The following is a 25,283-nucleotide window of genomic DNA, read 5'->3' as shown; positions in this document are numbered from 1 at the left end:
CACTGAGCCACCCAGGCGCCCCGACTTTCAGTCAATTCTTAAACTTGAGTTACCGTGGCAAATGTACCATATTGAGGCGAGGCTAGAAACTCATATTTTGCATATTGGCAGTTATGTCCTCCCCCCCATCCCAGCCCTGAAACCCTGCCAGTTGTTGGAGGCTTGACGGGTTACTCGGATCTTCACAGGGAGTCTTGCACCATAGTCAAGTCAGGCACAGAACTCTTAAGCAAAAGTGCTTGAAAGAGTGTTAACTCCTGGTGAGTGACTGTTTAGCAGCCGCCATTTTGAACTGCTTCAATTTGGGATAGAGAAGCAGTTGTCTTTTTCAGTCCATCAGCCTCCATATAAAAAACACTCTCCCTCAAACTTTTATGTTCCTGAGTGTGTGTGTGTGAAGAGAGAGAGAGAGAGATAATGCTTTCCTTAGAAGTGTTATTTCCCTTCCCTTTCTTTTCTTTTTTATATTTACAGATTGGTTCAAGCCTAGTTTCATGTCTCATGCAGAATTTTGCTAAAAGCAGCACCAACAGGGGCGCCTGGGTGGCTCAGTGGGTTAAGCTGCTGCCTTCGGCTCAGGTCATGATCTCAGGGTCCTGGGATCGAGTCCCACGTCGGGCTCTCTGCTCAGAAGGGAGCCTGCTTCCCTCTCTCTCTCTCTCTCTCTCTGCCTGCCTCTCCATCTACTTGTGATTTCTCTCTGTCAAATAAATGAATAAAATCTTTAAAAAAAAAAAAAAAAAAAAAAAGCAGCACCAACAAACCAGAACATGAAACCCTTACTCAATGGCTCTCTAAGATGCATTAACTTTATTAGTTGCATTAAGATGCATTAACTTTATTAGTTGCATTAAGATGCAACTAACTCTTGGCCCAAGTGGTTTGCAAGTACTAGGGGCTGCTAGCTTTCCAGCCTGCAGTGGAACAGATCCTCCCTAAACAACAGGTGACATGCTTCCCGTAAGCAAATGCCACATTTTACATACCACTCCACTTCCATCAGTGTGGGACTGCATTTATGTTTGTGATTGAGACTAGAAACAGACTCTTAAATGAGCGGAAGTTAATTTTTCTCTCAAGGTAGTATGTCCGGATGTAGATCGCCCAGTGCTGCTGACATAGTGTCCTGGGGGTGGAGATGGGGGTGGGGGTGTGGTCCTCATCTTCCCTGTTTACCATCCTCAGCCTGCGTTCTCAATCTGCATCTTGCCTCCAGATCACAAGATCCTTCAATCATCAGGTATGAGCTCCAAACAGGAACAGAAAGTGGGGAGAAGGGAAAAAGGCTTGAAAGGATTAAAGAGGGTATATGCCAGCTGTCTGCCCTTTCTTCCTTCCTTCCTTCCTTTCTTGTTTAAGATTTTGTCAGAGAGAGTAGGAGCAGGGGAAGCTGCAGACAGAGGGAGAAGCAGGCTCCACTGGTGATGAAGTTCCAGAACCTAAGTCAGGTTCGGTGGGGTGAGGTTCGGAGCTGTAGAGTAGCCACGGGCTAGAAGGATTACAGCCTGAGCAATTGACATGCAAGTGTTCCAATAAGACCATACTCCTTGAAAAGCCCTGGAATGAGCGTAAAGGAAAAGGAGAGAAAGTACTCACCAATTTTGCACCGAAGCTCAGAGTCCAAATGTAAAGACTCATGAATCTCCTGCCTGGCTCGCCAAAAATGATGAAGTTCCAGAACCTAAGTCAGGTTCGGTGGGGTGAGGTTCGGAGCTGACGACTAAAGAAAGAATTCTTAAGACATCTTTGGTGCAAAATGGTGGTTTATTAAAGCACGGGGACAGGACCCGTGCGCAGGAAGAGCTGCTGCCCCGGGTTGTGAGGAGTGGCTGGTTATATACACAGGAGTTGGGTAGGTGAGGACAAAGGGTTGTTCAGAAGGGCTATTGGGATAAAGAAGACTGTCAGGATATAGAAGGCCTGGTTACTATCAAGCCAAGGCCACTTTCCCTCTAATGAGGCACTAACATAAAGACAATTGGGAGTCTCCTGGTGGAATGTTACATTCCTGCTATCAAACGTCCTTGTTAGTGAGATTTAGGTCTTTAAAAGAAATTTAACTTTATTTACTTTTCCTTCTACCTCCATCTCCTTCGGTTTTTTTATGGAGGGGAGGGTGACGTTAGGGCTTGAGGAACTGAGTTATGTATCTTTGGAAATTGGGCTATTGATAAGGCAACTTCTTTGTTGTAAATCTCAAGGACATTTGTAAACCAAGAGAGACTCCTACCCTGCAGGACTGTGATCTCTGCAAGATAACCATTTGCTCTTCTTTTAGGGCAGTCAGGGGTGCCTGTGAAATGTCACACATATTACCAAGGGGAGTGGGTGGAGAGGGGGTGCAAGGTGCCAGCCCCTGCTCCGTTCTCAGCCAGCCTCCTGCTCCCTCATCACTGGGAAGCAGGGAGCAGGATGTGGGACTCAATCCCAGGATGCTGGAATCATGACTAGAGTGGAAGGCAGACACTTAACCAACTGAGCTACCTAGGCATCTCTGCCCCTTCTTTAAAGGAGCATTTCTGGAAGATCCATCCAGTAAACACCACTCTTGGCTTTTGTGTTGTTGGGTCCCCCCAAAATTGGGTACCCCAATAATGGGTCTGTGATTAAAGGAGCAAGACTGATACAAAGCGAAGGTCGAGCAAAGCTTTATTTCGTGCCAAGCATCAGGAATCAGCCAACCGTCAAACAGACTGCTCCTGGCTGCCCTTACAGAGAGGATGACCCCTCCCTGCTTTCCAGACTAACTTTTATAGAGCAAAGGCCATGTGGTTGGGCCTGGCCACACACAGGTGGCCAATGAGATTGTAACACACACACAGGAAACTCCACAGTGATGCTAGGCGACCAACTGAATTACAATTTACCCTAGTAGACATTTGATTTAGCCTATCACACCTTGGTTAGGATTGGCGCCAGAAGGCTCCCAAAGGGCGGGGGCCCATACTCCTTGGTAGCTAGGAGACAGTATGTGCCCCCACTGATTGAATACCTCCACCTTGCCTGACCTACCCTTGTACTTGGACTTTGTTACATGGGACTGGTTTCCCAGACTTACTTTTAAATAAGTTCCCAAGGTCAATTTAAGCTTTACAGCAAAATGGCAGTTCAACCAGGGTGGGGCTGCTCTGGCTGAATAGGCCCTTACAGTGTGTTTCTGTACATAGAATGTAGTCTCATAGTCACAAGTAGCTGTAAGAGGTGGAAAATAACAAGTTATGTTGCCACTCAAGATAATAGTGGCATGAGCAAACTTTTGTAATTGATGAATATGATCTTCTTGATGGTGGTGATAGTTTTATGCTTGTGTACTAAGTTGAAACTTTTCGAACTACATTTTATATATGTGCAGCATATTGTATGTCAGGTGTAACTCAATAAAGCTGTTTAAAATGTATGTGTTCTAGAAAAAAAATGTATTCTCTAGTAATTGGCTGCAGGGTTTTATATAAGTTCATTAGGTCAAACCTTTGGTTGTGTTGCTCAGATCTTCTATATTCTTTTTTTTTTTTTTTTAAGATTTTATTTATTTATTTATTTGTCAGAGAGAGAGGAGCGAGAGTGAGCACAGGCAGACAGACTGGCAGGCAGAAGCAGAGGGAGAAGCAGGCTCCCTGCCAAGCAAGGAGCCCGATGTGGGACTCGATTCCAGGACTCTGGGACCATGATCCGGGCCGAAGGCAGCTGCTTAACCAACTGAGCCACCCAGGTGTCCCAGATCTTCTATATTCTTAATGAAAAACATACACACATCTATGTTTTTTCTATTTTCCTGATCCATAAATTAACTGAGGGATCTATGTTAAGATTTCCCACAATTGGGTAGATTCATCCATTTCTCCTGGGCATTTTGTCAATTTTTTCTTGATAAGATTGAAACTGTATTATTAAGAACATATAGGTTTATAATTATTGTGTCTTTGTAGTGAATTGAAACTTATATCAATGTAGTAGCTCTTTTTACGTGTGGGTACTTTTGTCATAAATTTTATTTCATTTCATCTGGTATTAATATATTTACACTAGCTTTCTTTCAGTTGTATTTGCCTGGTACATATATATTTTCTGTTCTACTTTTAGGCCTTATATTTCTTATTAGGTAGGTCTCTTATAATTAATATATATAGCTGGGTATTAATTTTAATTTAGTCTAATAAGTAAAAACTGCCTTCTTACTGGAGAATTCACTTTATTTACATTGATTGTAATTGGGATATCATTGGATTCATTTCTAGCAAATATTTTTTGGTGGTTTTTATGTGTCCAAAATTTTCTTAAAACTTTTATTTATTCTCCTTTCTTTTCTCCTTTTGGGCTATTTGAGTCCCCATCCATTCCTTTTTTTTCTCCCTATGTACTTGGAAATTACATACTCTGTTTCTGTTCTACTGATATTTATTTATTTATTAAAAAGATTTTATTTATTTATTTGACAGAGAGAGATCACAAGTAGGCCAAGAGGCAGGCAGAGAGAGAGAGAGAGAGGAGGAAGCAGGCTCCCTGCAGAGCAGAGAGCCCGATGTAGGGCTCGATCCCAGGACCCTGAGATCATGACCTGAGCCAAAGGCAGAGGCTTTAAGCCATTGAGCCACCCAGGCACCCCATGTTTTACTGATATTTAAATGAAAATTTTTATTTTGTTTTTTATTTTTCTTGTTATTTTGTTGTTAAAGATTTTATTTTTAAGTAATCTCTACATCCATTGTGGGGCTTGAACTCACAACCCTGAGATCAAGAGTCACACGGTCCACTGACTGACCCAGCCAGGTGCCCCTAAATGAAAAATTTTAACATGAACGTTTAATTTAACAATCAAAATTAAAACCTTGAGGGCATCTGGGTGGCTCAGTGGGTTGGGCCACTGCCTTCGGCTCAGGTCATGATCCTGGGGTCCTGGGATCGAGTCCCGCATCGGGCTCTCTGCTCAGCGGGGAGCCTGCTTCCTTCTCTCTCTCTCTGCCTGCCTCTCTGCCTACTTGTGATCTCTCTCTGTCAAATAAATAAATAAATTTTTTTTAAAGATTTTATTTATTTATTTGACAGAGAGAAATCACAAGCAGATGGAGAGGAAGGGAAGCAGGCTCCCTGCTGAGCAGAGAGCCCGATGCGGGACTCGATCCCAGGACCCCGAGATCACTACCTGAGCCGAAGGCAGCGGCCCAACCCACTGAGCCACCCAGGCGCCCAATAAATAAATTCTTAAAAAAAAATTAAAACCTTGAGTAACTATAATCAGTCCCTCCCAACCAATATACAGTTAAGCTCAAGATTTTATAAAGTTGTCTTTTCTAGTTTTACATTTGATTTTTTAAAAAATATTTAGTTTATTTATTTGCCAGAGAGAGAGCAAGAGAGAGAATGAGAGAGAGAAAGAGAGGGAGAGGCAGGCAGAGATGCAGGCTCCCTGCGGAGCAGGCTCCATCTCCGGATCCTGGGATCATGACTTATGCTGAATGCTTAATGGACTGAGCCACCCAGGCACCTCACTAGTTTTGATTTTTAAGTTACAATTTGGACGTAAACAGTTATAATACTGAAGGACCCCAGGTCAGAACTATAGTATAGCCTATAAGTTTTAACATTCTTTTTATAACCAGCTTATGCTAACTAAGAAACTGTGGCCAGCTGACCATAGATAAGGGAGTCAGCAAGCAGCATAACAGGATAACGAATAGCAAAAATCTGTGTTTAACCCGGCTGTGTCTGGCTTCTGTATAATAATGCTTCTAATGCTTTGCTAAGAAATGAAAAATTGCTTAAACCCTCGTTCGCTGTGTAATCAAATAAAGTTATACCCTTCCCCTGTTAAGAATTTCCCCTACTACTAAGTAAAATTGATAAGGGTTGCCTCCCGTACCAAGGCCGGAGACGTACGGTTCGGCACGTACGGTTCGGCACGTACGGTTCGGCACGTACGCTAGCTGGAGACGTGCGGTTCAGCACGTATACAGATAAAGGTTAGAAACGTGCAATTCAACACGTACCCTCTACTGTACACTACCTGAACGGTGACTGGCCAGAATGTATGGTTGGTTTTAAAGGATTGGCTACCTGTGTGTAGGCCTTCCTGTAATGCTTTGAAATTACTGGCTAGAAAAGTGAGGGCTCTGATGTAATGGACTGTAAAATTCTATATTAAGGGACTCCCGAAACAGATCGGGGCTCTCAGACACTGACCCATCCCTCGCGGATTTCGTGGTCAAGTGTCCCTGGGAGTCCGAGCATGCCCAAATAAAATCCTCTTGCTTATTGCATCCAGTGGTCTGTGAGTGCGTCCTTGGGTACGGGTCCTCTAGGGTCTTTCAATACTTGTTATGAACAACACATCCCAGCCCACTCTCCCCGTTTTCCATTTCAACCACTTTCAACAACTGTTTCCCTTAGGTTGTTTTTTTTTAAAGATTTTATTTATTTATTTGACAGGCAGAGATCACAAGCAGGCAGAGAGGCAGGCAGAGACAGAGAGAGGGGGAAGCAGGCTCCCCGCCGAGCAGAGAGCCTGATGTGGGGCTCGAGCCCAGGACCCTGAGATCATGACCCCAGCAGAAGGCAGAGGCTTTAACCCACCGAGTCACCCAGACGCCCCTTATTTTGACTATGTAAATGATATTCATAGATGTGTCTTGAGATATTTTTCCTTCCTTGGAATGTTTTTTGTCTTCTACTTATTACCAGCTGACTCCAAACTCTTCTCCAACTGTCTACATTTCCTCTGAAAGCACTCAATCTCACCTTCCCATAGATGTCATTCCTGGGGACTCCTGGGCCCATCCTTTCTGACCTCTTTGCCTTCTTCCCTGTGACCTCCCCTCACTCTCATCCTGCAATTCTCTGGCTTCTTGCCTGTGTCGAATTCCATTTCCCACATTCCACCGGACTTCATTCTTGGTTTACTCTCTCTTGCTTTGGTGGGCCAAAGCCTCCAGTTTTCTTCCGAAGAGTTGTTCTAGCCCAACCAGCCAACCGCCAGTTTGGGCTTATTGGCTTATCTGCGTGTGTGTGTGTGTGTGTGTGTGTGTGTGTATCGCCCTGAGGGAGACCTTGGGTCAAAGGAACCCTAGATCTGTCACCAAACAAAGGAAGAGACTACAGGCCTTGGGGCAAGGGTGAGGCTTAGGTGAAATTTAAATGAAGCGGTTTTCTTAATGGGCTCCTGGTAAACAGAGATCCACACAAAGAGGTTAATATCAGGGCTGGACTGAGAAGTAAACAGATGTGAGATACTGTGTCGGGAAATACCCTATCTGAAGCTCCGAGCCTGGGTTGTAAATCAGCACTGCTTCTCTGGCTCAAGGAGACTTGGATCCTTCAGGTGGAAGGAGAAGGATTCGTTCTTACTGATAGGTTTTCAAAAAGCAATCTATCTATCTTTCTGACTGATATCTTTTTTCTTTTAATTATTGTTTGTATGTGGGGCACCTGGATGACTCAGTCCTTAAGCATCTGCCTGGGGTCCTGGGATTGAGTTCCACCTAGGGCTCCCCGCTCAGGAAGCCAGCTTCTCCTTCTCCCACTCTCTCTGCTTGTGTTCCCTCTCTTGCTGTCAAATAAATAAAATCTTCTAAAAAATATATTGTTTGTATGTAATAAAGGTGATGATTTCTTTGTATTTCCCTCCATTATTTTATTGAATTATGTAGATATTTGTAGGAGTTTTTCATTTAATTCTCTTGGATTTTCAAAGTAGACAATGATAGCACCTATAAATAGTAATAGTTTTATTTACCGCTTTCTAATTGTACTTTTAATTTTTTTATTATTTTATTTTATTTTTTATTACCATATAATGTATTAGTTGTTTCAGGGATAAAGGTCTGTGATTCATCAGTTTTACACAATACACAGTGCTCACCACAACACAAAATCCCATCCAATAGCAATGTTTCTCAGAGCCCATGAGTTTAGAGAACAAAGTTTCTTGGTGAGGGAGAAAGCAGCAGTCACAGAAGGGAGTCCTTATGAACTTTATGGCTACATACTGGGAAAAAGAGTGTTTTCTGTTAACCTTGCTGGCTTTCTGTGATGGCAGGGCAGGATTTTACCTTCCCTTTCTAAGTTTTACTTTCTCGGGGTGTGTGGGAGACAGTATTTTTGAGCCTCAGCAGGGAGCTGTTAGCCTTCAGGTTCTTTTTAGCATAATCTGCCTGGACATCTTCCTGGGGGAATCCTTGATGTCAGTATCTTCTGATCAGATTCTGATCATATTCCAGTCTCTTTCTTGGAAAGTAGGGTTCAGATTGCTAGCATGCTGGGTCCCGAGTTTGGGGAAAGGGCTGGGGTTCTCAGAATTCAGGATGTAAATGTTCTTTTGGTCCTCTTGTTTTTAGCATGATATTTCCGCCTTCTCTGGAGGTTAAGACTCCGCTTTTCTACCACGGTGGGAGAGGAAGTCACAGAACTGCTTGGAATACTCAGGGAACCTGGAATACAACCTTCCTTAGACAGATTTTCAAAGAATTTCCCTGTTTTTCACCACGCCTTTATCATCCCTGTCAGAGGAACCTGGTGTTGCCGACTCCTGATCAAGGCGTTCTGCACCCGCATCTAACCAACTGCCCTTCCAGCTCTGCCCACTGACTTAGAATTTGGTTTTCCTTGGTCTATGCCATCAGTTACCCACATTCACCTGCTTTCCAGCTTCCCAAATTTCACTTTTCCGATCTCTGTCTTCGTGAGCTGGTCTTTTTAAAAATGCCTTTATTATCATTTCAGTAGATTTCATGAAGGAGCAAAAATAAATGAGTATATACAATATACCCTCTCTACCCAAAAGTTTGTCTTGCTTTTGAACCACATAATTTAGATATGATCATTATTGTCATATATAAGCTGTGTTGATTTAGCTTTCCCCACAAGTTCACTAATTTTTTTTTTTTTTCTCACACTAATTTTTTGCTTTGTAGACCTTCTCTCTGGGATAGTTTATATTCTCCCAGAAGAAATCTTGTAAGAGTTCTTACAGTTAAGATATGCTGGTAGTAAACTCTCTGTTTCTGTTGGTGTAAAAATGTCTTTCACCCTCGTATGTGCCAAGGAGTTTGGACTTTATCATCCACCCATTTTGAGAGGTGGGGGGGTTTAGGCATCTGAATATGATTAGTTTTGTTTTATAGGAAAACATTCTCAATTGGGGTGGGCAATGATAAGGAATGTGTTGCGAACATTAGATATGATGGTGGCTGGAATAAGGGTTGTGATGATGTGTTTGGGGGGTCGATTTGAGAGATACTAAGGAGTTAGAATTGACAGGCTTTGGTCACCGTGGTGATGAGGAAGCAGAAAGTGTGTGGAAGAGTCCTCCCAGGTTTGTGTGTGATAGCGGTGCTAACTTTCCCTAAGATGCAGATCCAGGGACAAGAGAATGTTTGGTAGAAAGTGGTGAATTTGGTTCCCATCATGGGTGCTTGGAAGTATCTATGGCATTTCTGGGTGGCCCTCTGGAACTCAGGTGGGAGAGCTGAGTGAGTGACACACATGCCGAGCTCTTAGGTCAAGGGGATAGATGCTTGTGGATGAGGCCCTCAGGGAGACGATGTGGACTAATGAGGGGATTTGGGGACCTTGGGTGTGTGAGGACTTCCAGCATCTAAAAGCTGAGTCTACCTGGGTGACTTCTGTGTCATGGGGGGGATGAAGCTGAGCAAACTTGGAGTGTGCTCTCACACTCACTGATGGTCATTTCAGCAGCTCACTTTTCCCTCAGGGGGCCATAGTCTAAAACCACAGGAAGGCTTTTCTCATCTTTGTTCACAAACAAAAAGAAACACTTTATATGGCTTTAAGGATGAAACGTTCTCCTCTTTTTTTTTTTTTTTTTAAGATTTTACTTTTAAGTAATCTCTACCCCTAATGTAAGGTTTGAATTTACAACCCCAAGATCAAGGTTCCCATGCTCCTGATCGCAGGGTTGTGAGATCCAGCCCGGCATAGGGCTCTGTGTTCAGCTTGGAGTCTGCTTAAGACTCTCTCCCCCTGGCTGGTGGCTCAGTCATTAAGCATCTGCCTTCGGCTCAGGTCATGATCCCAGTGTCCTGGGACTGAGCGCCACATTGGGCTCCCTGCTGAGCCTCTTATTGTGCTCATACTATCTCGCTATCTCTCTCTCAAATAAATAAATAAAATCTTAAAAAAGAAAATAGACTCCGCCCCTCCCCCTCAAGTAAATAAATAAAATTTTAAACTAACAAACAAACAAACAAGCTTCATACTCCACCTGCTGAGCCATCAAGGCACCCTCTCTTTGTCTTCTTCCCAGGTTCTCTCAGTCCATTTTACTGGTTCCCCTATTGCCCTGACCTTCAGACTCTGGAGTTCCCTATGGCTCGGTCCTTGGACTTTTTTCTTTTCTTTCTTTTTTTTTTTAATATTTTATTTATTTATTTGACAGACAGATCACAAATAGTTGGGGGGGCAGGGAGCAGGCTCCCTGCTGAGCAGACAGTGAGATGCGGGGCTCCATCCCAGGACCCTGGGATCCTGGCCTGAGCTGAAGGCAGAGGCTTTAATCCACTGAGCCACCCAGGTGCCCCTTCTTTTTTATCTTCATACAGTCCCTTGGAGAACTCATGCATTCCCTTGGTGAACTCACACATTCTAACCAGGACTTTAAATAGTATCTATAAGCTGATGACACCCAAATTTGTATCTCCACTTGGAAGTGTCATATGATTGACCATGACTGAAATCAAGCTGTTGACCTTGCCCTGAAATGGGCTTCTCCTGGTAGCATTCCCAGCTCATGAAATGGCAACACCAGGTGTACCTGGCTGGCTAAGTCAATAGAGCATGTGACTCGTAGTCTCAGGGTTGTGAGTTCAAGCCCCATGTTAGTTGTGGAGTCTACTTAAAATTTTTTTTTTTTAATTGGCAACATCATTGTACTTCCTCAGGTCTCAATGTTTTGAATTTCTTTTTCTCATACCCCACATCCATCTTTTTAAAAATGAAGTTTTGGGGCACCTGGGTGGCTCAGTTGGTTAAGCGTCTGCCTTCAGCTCAGGTTTTGATCCCAGTGTCCTAGGATCTGAAAAACCCCAATGAAAAACCCCTCCCCTAGAAGATAGATAGGATAACTAACCGCTTGTTTGCTTTTCTGTGAACCGCTGGCTTTTAGGCGTAAATTAGGTTATTAATTGCTTATTAATTGCTCTTTTGCCCTTCTGTAACTGCTTGGCTTATAGAAATAATAGAAGACGCCATGATGGCATTCCTACCTTCCCCCTTCTTGTTCCCCCTCCCTGCCTCTCTCCTCCCGCGCGCGGGCCCTCAGAACCAATCAGCTTGTTCCCCCTTCCTGCCTCTCTCTTCCTGCGCACGGGTCCCCAAAGCCAATCAGCAAACTCCACGTATGCCTTTTTCAAAAGTTCTAACTGTCAACCAATCAGTTGCGCCCCATCCAAAACTTGTTTGTACCTGTCTCTAAAAACCCGGCACCACCCCAGCCGGGTGTGCTCAGCTAGCAGGAGCTGCTGACCACCCGCAGGCGCCTGCGTAACAATAAAGAACCTCTTGCTGATTGCATCCAGTGGCAGTGTTGGATTCTTGGGTAAGGGGATCCGCGGGTCTTTCGGATCAAGTCCTGCATCAGGCTCCTAGTTCAGTGGGGAGCCTGCTTCTCCTTCTGCCTGCCACTCCCCCTCTTGCTTGTGCTCTCCTCTCTCTGACAAACAAATAAAACCTTTTTCTTAAAAAGTTTTATTTATTTAGACAAATTTTTCTTTTTAAATTTTTAATTACAGGGTAATTAACAGTGTTGTATTTGTTTCAGGTGTACAATGGAGTGATTTGACACCTCCATATATTACTTGGTGCTCATCACAAGTGCACTCCTTAATCCCTACTGCCTATTTTATCCATCCCTCAACCCACCTCCCCTCTGTTAACCATCAGTTTGTTCTCTGTAGTTAAGAGTCTGGTTTTTGGTTTGGTCTCCCCCGCCACCCGCTCATTTGTTTTGTTTCTTCAATTTCATGTATGAATGAAATTATATGGTATTTGTCTTTTTCTGGCTTATTTTGTTTAGCGTTATACTCTTTAGATCCATTGATGTCATTGCAAACAGCAAGATTTCATTCTTTTTTTATGGCTGAATAATATTCCACTGTACGTATATGCCACGTCTTCTTTATCCATTCCTCTGTCAGTGGACATTTAGGTTGCTTCCATAATTTGGCTCCTGTAAGTAATGCCACAATAAGCATAGGGTGTTTGTATATCCCTCTGAATTAGTGTTTTTATATCCTTTGGGTAAATACCCAGTAGTGTGATTACTGGATCATAGGGTAGTTCTAACTTTTTGAGAAACCTCCATACTGTTTTCCACAGTGGCTGCACCAGTCTGGATTCCCACAAACACTGCATGAGGGTTCCTATTTCTCCACATCTGCATTAAGACTTGTTGTTTCTTGGGCGCCTGGGTGGCTCAGTGGATTAAGCCGCTGCCTTCGGCTCGGGCTCGGGTCATGATCTCAGGGTCCTGGGATCGAGTCCCACATCGGGCTCTCTGCTCAGCAGGGAGCCTGCTTCCCTCTCTCTCTGCCTGCCTCTCTCCCTACTTGTGATCTCTGTCTGTCAAATAAATAAATAAAATCTTAAAAAAAAAAAAAAAGACTTGTTGTTTCTTGTGTTTTTTATTTTAGCCATTCTGACAGGTGATATCTTATTGTGGTTTTGATTTGCATTTCCCTGCACATCCAACCCAAAAGTAAGTCAGGCCACTATGTTACATCTCCTTCCTTTATCATTTTTTTTTTAAGATTTTATTTATTTATTTGACAGACAGAGATCACAAGTAGGCAGAGAGGCAGGCAGAGAGAGGAGGAAGCAGGCTCCCTGCAGAACAGAGAGCCCGATGCGGGGCTTGATCCCAGGACCCTGGGATCATGACTTGAGTCGAAGGCAGAGGCATTAACCCACTGAGCCACCCAGGCGCCCCTCCTTTATCTTTTTTTTTTTTTTTTAATATTTAATTAATTTATTTGACAGAGAGAGAGAGAGCGAGAAAGGGAACACAAGCAGGGGGAATGGGAGAGGGAGAAGCAGGCTTCCTGCCGAGTGGGGAGCCCAATGCCAAACTTGAGCCGAGGACTCTGGGATCATGACCTGAGCCGAAGGCAGATGCCCAAGGACTGTGCCACTCAGGTGCCCATGTCATGTCTCCTTCCAACGTCACTCTGAGAAAAAAACACTTTCCAATAGCCCCCAAGGTATCCCATGACCTGATCCATTCCTCCCACTCCCTTCCCCCTCCGGAACACACTCCCACCTCAAGCTCTAGTATTTACTCTTTCTGGAATGTTCTCACAGATAGCTATGCAAATAGCTGCATGGCTCACTCACTAACTTTCAGCCTTTACTTAAATGCCACCTTCTCCAAAAGGCGTTTACTGTCTGTCCTATCTAAAATTGCAGCCCTCCTACATTTCCTATCCTCCTTCCCTGCTTTATTTTTCACATTAAAAACAGATTAATAGATTATTTCTTAAAGCAGTTTTAGGTTTATGGAAAAATTGAGTAGAAATTATAGTTACCGTGTACTTCCTTCTCCCTAGTTTCCCCATTATTAACATCTTGCATTAGTATGGTACATTTGTTGCAATTAATGAACTAATATTGATGTATTATTATTATTTTTAAAGATTTTATTTATTTATTTGACAGAGAGAGAGATCACAAGCACGCAGAGAAGCAGGCAGAAAGAGAGAGGGAAGCAGGCTCTGCACTGAGCAGAGAGCCTGATGTGGGACTTGATCCCAGGACCCGAGATCATGACCTGAGCCAAAGACAGAGGCTTTAACCCACTGAGCCACCCAGTGGGATCCATCAAGTCCCACATCAGGCTCTCTGCTCAGCAGGGAGCCTGCTTCCCTTCCTCTCTCTGCCTGCCTCTCTGCCTACTTGTGATCTCTGTCAAATAAATAAATAAAATCTTAAAAAAAAAATTTAAGTAAGTGAATAGTGCCTCTAATTGAAGAACAAACTCTTATTCAGAACTCTCCTGGCCAAAGTAATCTGTGAAACAGTGTTTAGCTTTCTAGAGCCTTAGAATTTCAACTCCACTGCCTTTGACCTTGGTTAATACCTAACCTAACCTGTCGTGCCACAGTTTCCTCCGCGGTAAAATGGAGATAATATTAATACCTCCCCCATGCGGTTGCGGTAAGGATTATGTAAGTTAAAATACATGAAGTTCTTTTTTTTTTTTTTTTTTTTAAGGTGGGCGCGGGTTGGGGGGCTGTCTCCCTGACGGGCAGAGAGCCCGATGTGGGGCTCCATCCCAGGACCCTGAGATCATGACCCGAGCCAAAAGCAGAAGCTTGAACCCACTGAGCCACCCAGGCGCCTCAATATACATGAAGTTCTTATAATGAATGGGTCCCACACACAGTACGTGTGCATCAGTAATAACTATTATTCCACCCAGGAAGATGCAGAGGAGGGAACAGAATGCCAGTTAGCCACATCCAGGAAGCTACTGTAGTTAGTTGTTCAGAGGTCTAAGAGCGTTAGGAGCCGGAGTAACTGCAGGCAAACCTCCAACAAGAAGGTGGCAGAAAGGGGGCCACTAATTCCATCTGCCCATCACTTTTTACAAAGCACTTTACGTTCTAAACTTTTTTTTTTTTTTTAACTTTATTTATTTGAGAAAGAGAGCACGAGCGGGGAGAAGGGGCAGACGGTCGGGAAGAAGCAGGATTCCCGCTGAGCAGAGAGCCCACACGGGACTCGATCCCCAAGACCCTTTACCGAAGCTGAAGGAAGACGCTTAACCCACCGAACCACCCAGGTCCATTACATGCGTTTAATCCTCACAAAAACAATCCTGTCGGTTGGTATTACAATCCCCATTTTATCCATGTGAAAACCGGTTCAGGGAGGTCGAGCGACTTGTCCGATGGAACCACAGATTTCCCAAGATTTCCTCCCAGAGGCTCGGATTCACATTTTAATATCGTCGCTATTACTCATGCATGCTCTCAGGGTGTGCCGGAGAGTTCTCGATCCATAGGTCCAGAGGTCCAGTGAACCCTGGGCAGGGTTACAGGGCCACTTTTATTTCTTTTTTAAAAGATTTTCTTTAATTTATTTGACAGAGATCACAAGTAGGCAGAGAGGCAAGCAGAAATAGAGGTGGAAGCAAGCGAGCAGAGAACCCGGTGCGGGGCTCCATCCCAGGACCCGAGATCACGACCTGAGCCGAAGGCGGAGACATTAACCCATTGATCCACCCAAGCGCCCCAGGACCACTTTTAATTATCCGCATTCCAGTGGTGAACAGTTTCGAGCGCCGCAAACTGTGGAGATTCGCAAACCAGAGACCCGTACGCGCCCCGGGAGGTGGGGGAGGGGGGAGAGCCGGGTTTGCACGATGTATTCCGATTATCCTCGGAACTCTGCAGCCGAACATCCCCTCCCCTTCCCCCGCCTCCAGGGGCGTGGCAACAAAGCGCGGGAAAACCGGCTTCGACTCCACCCCCCACCCCGTGCTGGGGGCGGGGGAAAAGGAGAGCTCTTAAATGGGAAATGGAAGCGAGAGCCGGCTCACACCCTATCTGCGTGCTTAGAAAGCTTACCAGCATACCGCTTTAAGATCCCTTTGGAAATGGCTCAGGCCACGCCAGCTCTCTAACGTCACCTCTCCTCCACTTCCGGTCTGCAGGGCCGTCCCGGGCTCCAGGTGCCGGTTCCTTCCACACTCCTAACTAATCCTGACCCTCCTGCAAGCCCTCCTGCAGAGGGAGAAGGTGCGGGTGACGCCATCGCCCAGGAACTGGTCCGCGCGAGAACCCCATCCACCTAGATTATAGGACGATTTAGACAGTGGGAAAACGGCAAGGAACTGGTCAACCAGATGACGTAATGTTTTGGGTAACGTCCCATTTTGTGACTTCTGCACAGCATGACTGACACTGGGGTTTAGCTTGAGAAAACAGAGCAAACGGATCTACGCATCCGGGCTTCGTTCAGAGTCGGCAAGGTTCTTCTCAAAGTGCCCACCAAATAGAAGCTGAGAGTTCTTTTAATTTGCATAAGTGAACTGCGGGCTTCAAAGATTGCGGCCAATAGGGAGTGAGGGGGCGGAGACGCACCTGGGATAGTCCCCGCCTCTAGAGGGAAAGCCGGGGATCAGATTGGCTTTTTTCTAAGCGACAGTAGCGGAAGCCAGTCGTTTTTGAGATGCCCTGATGGGGCAGGTGGGCCCGGCACAACACAATTGGGGAGAGGCATCTTCAGAAGGACTAGGCTCCTTGCCCAATGAGGCCGGGAGGACTGTGCGGGGCTAGTTCCGAGCGGCAGTGCTTACGGCCAATCCAGTGCGGCCCTGGGAGGGGCGCAGTGCTGAAGGACGGGGGTTTTGGCCAATGGCGAGTGCGGAAGCGGGCAGCCCAGACCTGGAACGCGAAGGGAGCTGAAGGAGGGGGAGGCCAAACGGGAGAGAAGCAGGAAGTAGCGGCAGCCTCGGGGAGGGCGGCGGCGGCGGCGGTGGCCGTGGGAGCAGGGTAGAGACCGCCGGGTCTCGGCCCCTACTTGGAGTGGAACAAGTAAGCGCGCTTGGGGTAATACCCGCCCTTGGCCCCGCCCCCTGGGGGGGCGGGTAAATACCCCCGCCCCTCCCCCACTTGGTCAACTACCCCCTTCTCCGCGCCGCCCCCCTGGGGCGGCTTCTAGGAAGGCCCCTTCGCTCCCTCCATCCCTTGAGGCGGATGGGCGAAACTCCCAGCCTGTTGAAAGCACAGTCCCTAGCCGGGTAAACGTGGAGGGAGGGTCGGGGTCCCCAAGTCCTGGCGCCCCGAGTCCAAGAGGCGTCCGAAGCACGGCCCGGTGACTGGTGGTTGCGGGATGTCGCGACCTAAAATGGTGTCCATGTTAGGGGGCGGGGGCGGGGCAGCTGGGCCAGGCCGGAGCGGAGCCTGCACCCCGATTAGGCGCGGGTCAGCGTCCGGGCCCGGGCCGGACTCGGGCTCGTGCCCCGGGCCGCCGCGCGCCTTCGGATCACTTCTCAGTCTCGAGGGAGCCGCGGGAGTCTGCGGGAGGAGGAGGCTGCCGCGCCGGGACGGGAGGGGAGGAGGTCGGAGTTGGGACAGACCCGGGTCGGAGAGCTGCGAGTCACGCAGAGACCGTCCCCTCCCCACTCCTTTCTTTCCACGCGCCTCCCCTACTCCGGTAAAGTCCTGGGCGGGGAGGTGCTGCGCGGCAGCTCCCCAGGGGCCTGGCCTGGCCGGGGCCGGTCCTTCCCTTCTCACGCCGGTGGGAGCGAGAGAAGCGCGGTGCGCCTCAGTTTCTCCAGTGGCTTCTTTTCTGTACACCCCGCCCCCTCCCCGTAACCCCGGACATGCTCCCGGCGCAGGCCCTCGGCAGATGGCAGGGACTTAATTCCGCCCGCTGCCCAGCTTGGCGGCAGCCTAATCGCCCCCGGCCGCCGGCCCTTCGCCCTGCTCTGCAGGCCCCCGTCCAGGCAAAGAGCAGTGGAATCCCCTCCCGACCCAGGCCAGTTTCACCCTCTTCCTGTTCAGCCCCTTCCTTTGGCTTTTGGGGAAGAGCAAAGGGGGAGGGCCGGAGCCGGAGAGTCTGGGCACAGCAGCCGCAGAAAGGCCTCGGCCGGCTGTGGGGTGGGGGAAGCCTCTTCGGCCTTGAGCTTCTGCTGCTTGCTGGACTGTCCGCTCCTGGCTATCACATGTTCTCTAAGTCATTTGGACGCCGAGGGGGGAGTTGCTTGGGGAGGGCGAGTGGGCAGATGTTTTCCCCTAGTCCACCACCAGCCCACTTTTCCGAGGGCCGGGGTGGAAGGTAGCTCGGGTTTCTCCTGGTGGGGAGAGAAGCAGGCAGAGGAGGGAGGGCCCTAGTTCTTCATCAGGCCAGAGGCAAAGGGTGGAGGGCTTTGTTTAAACCCAGAGACTGCAAAATTAAGTAGGGGCTGGTGAGGGGAAACTTCCTTTTCTTCCTCTTGTTGGTACCCTCTTCCTCCACCCTACCTTCGTCCCAGCATTGCCAGCTGCCACCTGCTGGGACTATCTCCAGTTTCGGTCTAAAGGCTGGCAGGAGGTGAGAGAATTGGCCCTGAGAAATGGCTTGCATCCTGGGCAGAGAATGTGTAGTGACAGAGACTTTTTCAGTTTTTTCTTCCTAGATCTAGAAACACCGGGGGAGGGGAGGGAACTGGTGAGGAACAGATCTGGGTCCCCCACAAGCTCCGGACTGGCCATATTGGTTAGTGCCACATGCATTTTGTGGGGTGTGTGTGTGTGTGTGTGTGTGTGTGTGGTGGGCTCAAGCACTGGGCCAGGTTGGGGTTGGGCAAGACTTCCTGGACTGGTGTTGCCAAGGAAAATGAAAAGGATGAGGAGTGTGAGTTAGGAGCTCAGAGCAATTGGAATGACAGGGATGAGGGGGCTTGGCTTTTCCCCTTTGCGGCAGCCCTGCTGGATAAGTTACCCTGGAGTTTGGCCCTGAGAGAGCAAGATGGGGAGGGAGGGAGAGAGGAGGGGCTGGCCCCTGGAGGGCCTTGGGAGGGCAGAGGCACTCTGGGGAAGGTAGGTGAACTAGCGGCAGGTGTTTGTGACGGGAGAGGCCTAGGCTGGGGCCCTTGTGACCAGGCTGCTGCTGTCACGGTTTTCCCCTGTCTTTTTCTTTTTGTCTCTTTCTGTTCCTGTGTCTTATTCTTTCCATCTTGGTCTCTTGGGTGATTTCCCTGAGTCCATTTCTTGTTAACCAGGCTAGATCTCCAGGTGCCAGTGATGTCCCCAAGTCCCTGGACTTGACCCCTGACCTTTGTATCTGACCCCAGGCCTAGATTCCCAGTGCGTACTCCTTCCCAGCTCCTCCTTGACCTGACATGTCCTTGTTTGTCCCAGCTGTAATAATCAATCCTATTCTGGGTTCTGATTCTCAGGGTTATGATTCATATCATGCTCAGAATCACCCTGTGATGTGGTTACTTGCCTCCCCTCTCAGAAGTAAGGTGGTGGACATCAGGCTGTTGATGCAGCTGGAACTAGAATCATTTCTTCATCTTTGCTTAAGTTACTGTCCCTTCGTACACATGGCCTTTCAGATCTCTGGTGGATACCCAGAAGATCCATGAAGAATTATGAATGGATCCCACGCTGCCATGAATGAGCCCTAAGACCCAGAGCATTGTGTACATTCTTCCTCCTTAATAGTGGTATTGATTAATTGATGGGTTCTGTGCTGGGCATAGGAGGGGCCCAAGGTGGTTTTAACCAAGATGTTCACTGAACTCCCGCCGTCTCTATAACCCTTGTCTCTCAGAAGTTCCTTTTCTTCTGCTTCCTCTCTATCTTGGTGTCTTCCCTGGAATGTGTGCCTAACCTACATTTCAGTTTTAGGGTTTGGCAAACCAGGTGTCTCCAGCAGCTCTAGGATTTGTGCTGTGGTAAAAGTGTAGCCACTTCAGACTGTGCATGGTCCTGAGAGGATAAATATGGAGATCCTGAGGGAGGAGGGCCAGGGTTCTTGCCTCCAGAGGGCTCAGTTTCTTGCTATTTCCTTCCTTTTTTATCAGGTCTGGGACCTGCTGCCATGGGGGACATGAAGACCCCTGATTTTGATGACCTCCTCGCTGCCTTTGACATCCCCGATATTGACACAAATGAAGCCATCCACTCTGGGCCAGAAGAAAACGAAGGGCCTGATGGCCCAGGAAAGCCAGAACCCAGTGTAGGAGTGGACTCTGGAGAAGCAACAGCAGCAGCTGCCAGAGATGGCGCCGAGGTTCCAGCCCAGGCCTCTGATCATGGCCTGCCACCACCAGACATCTCAGCAGTCAGCGTTATTGTCAAGAACACTGTGTGTCCTGAGCAGCCTGAGTCCCCAGCTGGGAGTTCAGGAGGCGAGGGGACCCGGGCTGAGGGGGTGACTAAGGAAGTACCTGTGGGGCCTCATCTGATGCAAAATGGTTTTGGGGGCCCTGAGTCCTCTCTTCCAGGTACACCCCACTCTCCAGCTCCTCCCAGTGGGGGTACCTGGAAAGAAAAAGCCATGGAAGGCAAAGCTCCTTTGGACCTCTTTGATCATTTTGGGCCCGAGCCAGGGGAGCACCCAGACCCCCACCCTCCCTCTGCACCCTCCCCACCTCGGGAAGGGACCATGACCTCACCTCCTTTCCCCTCTCCCTTTGAGCTGTCCCGGGAGAATGGCCCAGACTTGCTGCCACCTGGTTCTCCTCCACCACTGGGGACCATGAAGCAAGATAGCTGCAGCCCCCTTCATCCTCAGGGCCTAGCCGGAATTGGCTCTGGTGTGAGCCCCGAGGCCTCCGGCATTTCTGCCGGTGCCTCGCCTTCCCAGGTTGCTGGGTTGTCCTTCTTTAAGCAGTCTCCAGGGCATCAGAGCCCTGCTGCCTCCCCCAAAGTGCCCCGCTGTCAGCCCCTGAAGGAAGAAGAAGAGGAGGGGCCAGTGGATAAGCCTTCCCCTGAAAGTCCCCAGAGTCCCTCCAGTGGAGCTGAGGCTGCAGATGAGGACAGCAATGACTCCCCTGCCTCTTCTAGCTCCTCGAGGCCTCTCAAGGTGCGGATCAAGACCATTAAGACCTCCTGCGGGAATATCACAAGGACGGTAACCCGGGTCCCCTCAGACCCCGATCCTCCTACCCCCTTGGCTGAGGGGACCCTCCTGGCTGAGGCTGGCCTCCTGAAGCTGTCCCCTGCAACCTCGACCCCTGAGGGTCCGAAGGTAGTGAGCGTCCAGCTGGGGGATGGCACAAGGCTAAAGGGCACCGTGCTGCCTGTGGCCACCATCCAGAACGCCAGTACCGCCATGCTGATGGCTGCCAGCGTGGCCCGAAAAGCTGTGGTTCTGCCTGGGGGCGCTGCCACCAGCCCTAAGACGATGGCTAAGAATGTGCTAGGGCTCGTGCCCCAAGCGCTGCCCAAGGTGGAGGGGCGGACAGGGCTGGGGACTGGGGGGCAGAAGGTGAATGGTGCCTCCGTGGTGATGGTGCAGCCTTCCAAGCCGGCCACTGGGCCAGGGGCTGGGGGTGGCACCGTGATCTCGCGGACGCAGTCCAGTCTGGTGGAGGCCTTCAACAAGATCCTCAACAGCAAGAACCTGCTGCCTGCCTACCGGCCCAACCTGAGTCCACCAGCTGAGGCTGGGCTGGCCCTGCCTCCAACGGGCTATCGCTGCCTTGAGTGTGGGGACGCCTTCTCACTGGAGAAGAGTCTGGCGCGGCACTACGACCGCCGGAGCATGCGCATCGAGGTCACCTGCAACCACTGTGCCCGTCGCCTCGTCTTTTTCAACAAATGCAGCCTGCTGCTGCACGCCCGAGAGCACAAGGACAAAGGGCTCGTCATGCAGTGCTCGCACCTGGTCATGAAGCCTGTCGCCCTGGACCAGATGGTGGGCCAGCCGGACATCACGCCCCTGCTGGCTGTCCCGCCAGCCCTCGGACCTCCCGCCTTGCCTGCGTTGGGCAAGGGTGATGGGGCCGCCATCGCCGCCGCCATCACTGTGGTTGCTGCTGAGGCCCCAGTGCTGCCACTCTCGTCTGAGCCGCCTGCCGCCCCTGCCACCTCAGCCTACACGTGCTTTCGCTGCCTGGAGTGCAAGGAGCAGTGCCGGGACAAGGCCGGCATGGCTGCCCACTTCCAGCAGCTCGGGCCCTCTGCCCCGGGAGCCAACAGCACTGTGAGTGTTCTCCTCTGGCCCCTCCCAGGGGTAGATCCCGAAGCTGTGGGAGTAGGATCTGGGAAGGTGTTGGGGGGTTGTACCACTCCTCACTGACCGGCCTTCTTTGAACCTCCTCGACAGGTGTGCCCGACCTGCCCCATGATGCTCCCCAACCGCTGCAGCTTCAGTGCCCACCAGCGCATGCATAAGAACCGGCCTCCCCACGTCTGCCCTGAGTGTGGGGGCAACTTCCTGCAAGCCAATTTTCAGACCCACCTGCGGGAGGCCTGTCTACATCTGTCTCGCCGTGTGGGATACAGGTGCCGCCTGCCTCTCCCCGTGGCCTCGCCACTGATCCTCCGCGCCCCTCCCCAGCCTCCTACCCCTCTAGCACCTCATGGCCCCCTGTGTCCCAGCGCCAGCCTTCTGGCTGGCCTGTCAGGGAGAGCCCCCTCTCTCCTGCTGAACCCCAGTGTGAGATCTGTGTCCTCCCCCCATGGTTAGCAGGGAGAGCTCCAGTTCGGCCTCCGTTGGCCTCCATCAAGGGGCAGGGTCTGCATACCCATCCTGTCCCCACCTTGGTCATGCACCACCGCTGTCGATCAGCTCTGGAGTCCAGCAGTTCCCAGGACAAGGCTGGGGTACGGGCCAGAGATGCCCTGCCTCACCTCTGCGCCCCCTGCCCCTTAGGTGCCCCAGCTGTGCGGTGGTGTTCGGGGGCGTGAACTCCATCAAGTCCCACATCCAGACGTCGCACTGCGAGGTTTTCCATAAGTGCCCCATCTGCCCCATGGCCTTCAAGTCTGCGCCCAGCGCCCATGCCCACCTGTACACCCAGCATCCCAGCTTCCACACGCAGCAAGCCAAGTGAGACCTGGCAGGGAGTAGGGTGGGCTGGAGCGGGCTTGGGGCCCTGATGAGCAGGGTATCTGCACTGTCCTCTCCACCCACACAGGATGATCTACAAGTGCGCCATGTGTGACACAGTCTTCACTCACAAACCCCTCCTCTCCTCACACTTCGACCAGCATCTGTTGCCCCAGCGTGTCAGTGTCTTTAAGTGCCCATCTTGTCCTCTGCTTTTTGCCCAAAAAAGGACCATGCTGGAACATCTTAAGGTATAGGAGTTAAGGGACAGAGGTGGGGTGCTTCGCTGTGGTGACCTGGGGCTGGGGTGTCATAACCCTCGGAGTGGGGGTAGGGGAGCAATGAGGCCTTCAGCAGAGCCAGGCCCTCCCCCACAGTGGACACCCCCTTGTCTTCCTCTCACAGAACACCCATCAGTCCGGGCGCCCCGGGGAGGAGACGGCTGGGAAAGGGGGTGCAGGTGCCCTCATGACCCCTAAGGCTGAGCCTGAGGACTTGGCTGTGTCCCGGGGAGGAGCAGCTGCCCCTACTGAGGAATCGTCTTCATCCTCAGAAGAGGAAGAACTGCCCAGCTCTCCTGAGCCCCCTCGTGCGACCAAACGGCCCCGACGGGAACTAGGGAACAAAGGCATCAAGGGTGGGGGTGGGGGCCCTGGAGGCTGGACCTGTGGCCTTTGTCACTCCTGGTTTCCTGAGCGAGATGAGTATGTGGCTCACATGAAGAAAGAGCATGGCAAGGTGAGTGGGGCGTCCCCTTGGTCTGGGTGGCTGTAGGGGTGGGGGGTCTTAGAGCCTGGCTCTGAGGTTCCCTACCCTCTGCTCTCATAGTCAGTGAAAAAGTTTCCCTGTCGCCTGTGTGAGCGCTCCTTCTGTTCCGCCCCCAGCCTGAGACGCCATGTCAGGGTCAATCACGAGGGTATCAAACGAGTTTACCCATGCAGGTAACTTTCGCCCCTTCATCCACACCTCCCCTCCGCGTCCCCTTCCTCTTTCTGAGCAGCGAGTCACCTGCCTACCCCATGTCCCCAGCCCCACTGAGCACCTTCCATTTGTGACTTGTGTGAATGGACCAAAGGTTGAGGCCTCCCTCTGCTCTGGGAAACCCTGCAACCTCAAGCCACAGGCCTTGGTCTTTGGGCTGTTCTCCCGGCACCCAAGCTACCTACTCTCCCCCTGTAGGTATTGCACAGAGGGAAAGCGCACCTTCAGCAGCCGCCTGATCCTGGAGAAGCACGTCCAGGTCCGGCATGGCTTGCCGCTCGGGGCCCAGTCCCCTGGCCGGGGGAGCACCCTGGCTCGGGGCCCCAGTGCCAGAGCCCAGGTAGGCAGAAGCCCGGCCTGCTCTTTCGGGGCTGTGGGACTAGGAAACTGCAGGGTTTTAGGCCCTGGCCTCAGGAAGCAAGGCAAAGGTGCCAGGGTCAGTGTGGGGTGATAGGGAGGCCTAATTTCTTCCCTCTCATTGCCAGGGGCCAGGACGGAAACGCCGCCAGTCCTCTGACTCTTGTAGTGAAGAGCCAGACAGCACGACACCTCCAGCCAAGTCCCCTAGGGGTGGGCCTGGCTCTGGAGGCCATGGCCCCCTGCGCTACCGGAGCAGCGATTCAGTGGAGCAGAGCCTCATGGTGGGCTTGAGGGTGGATGGTGGTGCCCAGCAGTGCCTCGACTGCGGCTTGTGCTTCGCCTCCCCTGGCTCTCTGAGCAGGCACCGTTTCATCAGCCACAAGAAGAAACGGGGTGCGGGTAATGCCAGTGCCCTGGGCCTGGGTGATGGGGAAGAAGAGGCCCCTCCTCCACTGAGGTCTGACCCAGAGGGTGGAGAGTCTCCTTTGCCTGCTTCTGGAGGCCCGCTGACCTGTAAGGTCTGTGGCAAGAGCTGTGACAGCCCGCTCAACCTCAAGACCCATTTCCGCACACATGGCATGGCATTCATCAGGGCCCGGCAAGGGGGCAGTGGGGACAACTAGGCCCAAACTTGGACTGACTGGCCTCCTCCCCTCCCTCTTTGTTGGGAGTCTGGGTCACTGCTGCTGCTGTTGTCCCCAGGCTAGGGATTTCACTCTAATTCACGTTTTGTTCAGCTCCTCTCCTCTAACCCCCAAACACAACAGGCTTTTGAGGATTATAGTGATTTGCAATCTCCCCTTTGGGTTTGGCCCTTGGGTCCTAGTAGAGTGGGCCTTCCATTCCTCCTTTCTGAGCCCAACACTAATTATCCTCTTGCTGCAGACCCCAAAGTGGGTTGGGGTGGGAGGAGGGCCTTTCCTAGGCCAGTTAGCTGGGCCCAGGGAAGGCCTCTGCTGGGGCCCTCAGGACGCTTCTCGACCCTCAAGGGCCTGGCCCTACCCCTGCACCTCCAACTCTCTGGCACTTGAGCCCCCCACCCCACCCCTGCAGTGCCTTTCATTTCTTTTTTTTTCTAACCCAAAAAACCCAGGGGGGGGCTTGGTAGGGACGAGTCCTGTCAGGGGGGGCCTGAGGGAGAGGAGGGGGACAGGCTCTCAGGAATCCTTTATTCTTGTAGTAATAATAATACTAACAGTGGGGAAATGGGAGGGAGAAAACCAGACCATTAAAACTGCTCGTGGTTTAATCCCCATTCAGGCTTCTCTTTTTATGTGACCTAACATTGTGCGCTTGGCAGGGAGAGGGCAAGAGTCAAAGTTGGGGAGGCCATTCCCAAGACAAGGTGACACTGACTGAGACAGGCAGGGAAAGAGCAAGTCTTCCTCAACCCAGTTCTCTGCCTTTGGCATCCAGGACACTGAGGCATCTGCTCTTACTCCTCA

At 50.3% G+C, this 25,283-nt stretch overlaps 1 protein-coding gene across 4 annotated transcripts; it reads left to right on the top strand.

Moving 5' to 3' along the window:
- Nucleotides 1-15,739: 15,739 nt before the first annotated feature.
- On the top strand, nt 15,740-25,093 carry ZNF687 (zinc finger protein 687). 4 transcript variants are annotated; one of them, XM_004776730.3, is made up of 9 exons: nt 15,740-15,867; nt 19,523-21,648; nt 21,772-21,950; nt 22,321-22,497; nt 22,586-22,748; nt 22,903-23,235; nt 23,326-23,438; nt 23,677-23,818; nt 23,964-25,093. In XM_004776730.3, the coding sequence occupies exons 2-9, from the start codon at nt 19,540-19,542 to the stop codon at nt 24,459-24,461; spliced, it is 3,714 nt and encodes a 1,237-aa protein (XP_004776787.1). In that variant the 5' UTR covers nt 15,740-15,867; nt 19,523-19,539; the 3' UTR covers nt 24,462-25,093. The 4 variants fall into 4 exon arrangements, with proteins under 4 accessions (XP_004776787.1, XP_004776785.1, XP_004776789.1 ...); XM_004776728.3 differs by lacking the exon at nt 15,740-15,867 and adding an exon at nt 16,250-16,541; XM_004776732.3 differs by lacking the exon at nt 15,740-15,867 and adding an exon at nt 16,632-16,747.
- The last annotated feature ends 190 nt before the right edge of the window (nt 25,094-25,283 follow it).

The sequence above is a fragment of the Mustela putorius genome, unplaced genomic scaffold (genome assembly GCF_011764305.1).
Source record: "Mustela putorius furo isolate JIRA1106 unplaced genomic scaffold, ASM1176430v1.1 tig00000695_pilon_pilon_pilon, whole genome shotgun sequence".
In the NCBI taxonomy this organism is placed as follows: Eukaryota; Metazoa; Chordata; class Mammalia; order Carnivora; family Mustelidae; genus Mustela; species Mustela putorius.
Note: the sequence above shows the minus strand (reverse complement) of the source record. Positions and strands in the feature narration are given on the sequence as shown.

Coding starts and splice junctions, on each gene's coding strand:
- ZNF687 (XM_004776730.3), top strand. CDS start 19,540: ATGGGGGACATGAAGACCCCTGATTTTGATGACCTCCTCGCTGCCTTT. Junction 21,649..21,771: donor CCCCGGGAGCCAACAGCACT/GTGAGTGTTCTC, acceptor CCTCCTCGACAG/GTGTGCCCGACCTGCCCCAT. Junction 21,951..22,320: donor TCTCGCCGTGTGGGATACAG/GTGCCGCCTGCC, acceptor CCTGCCCCTTAG/GTGCCCCAGCTGTGCGGTGG.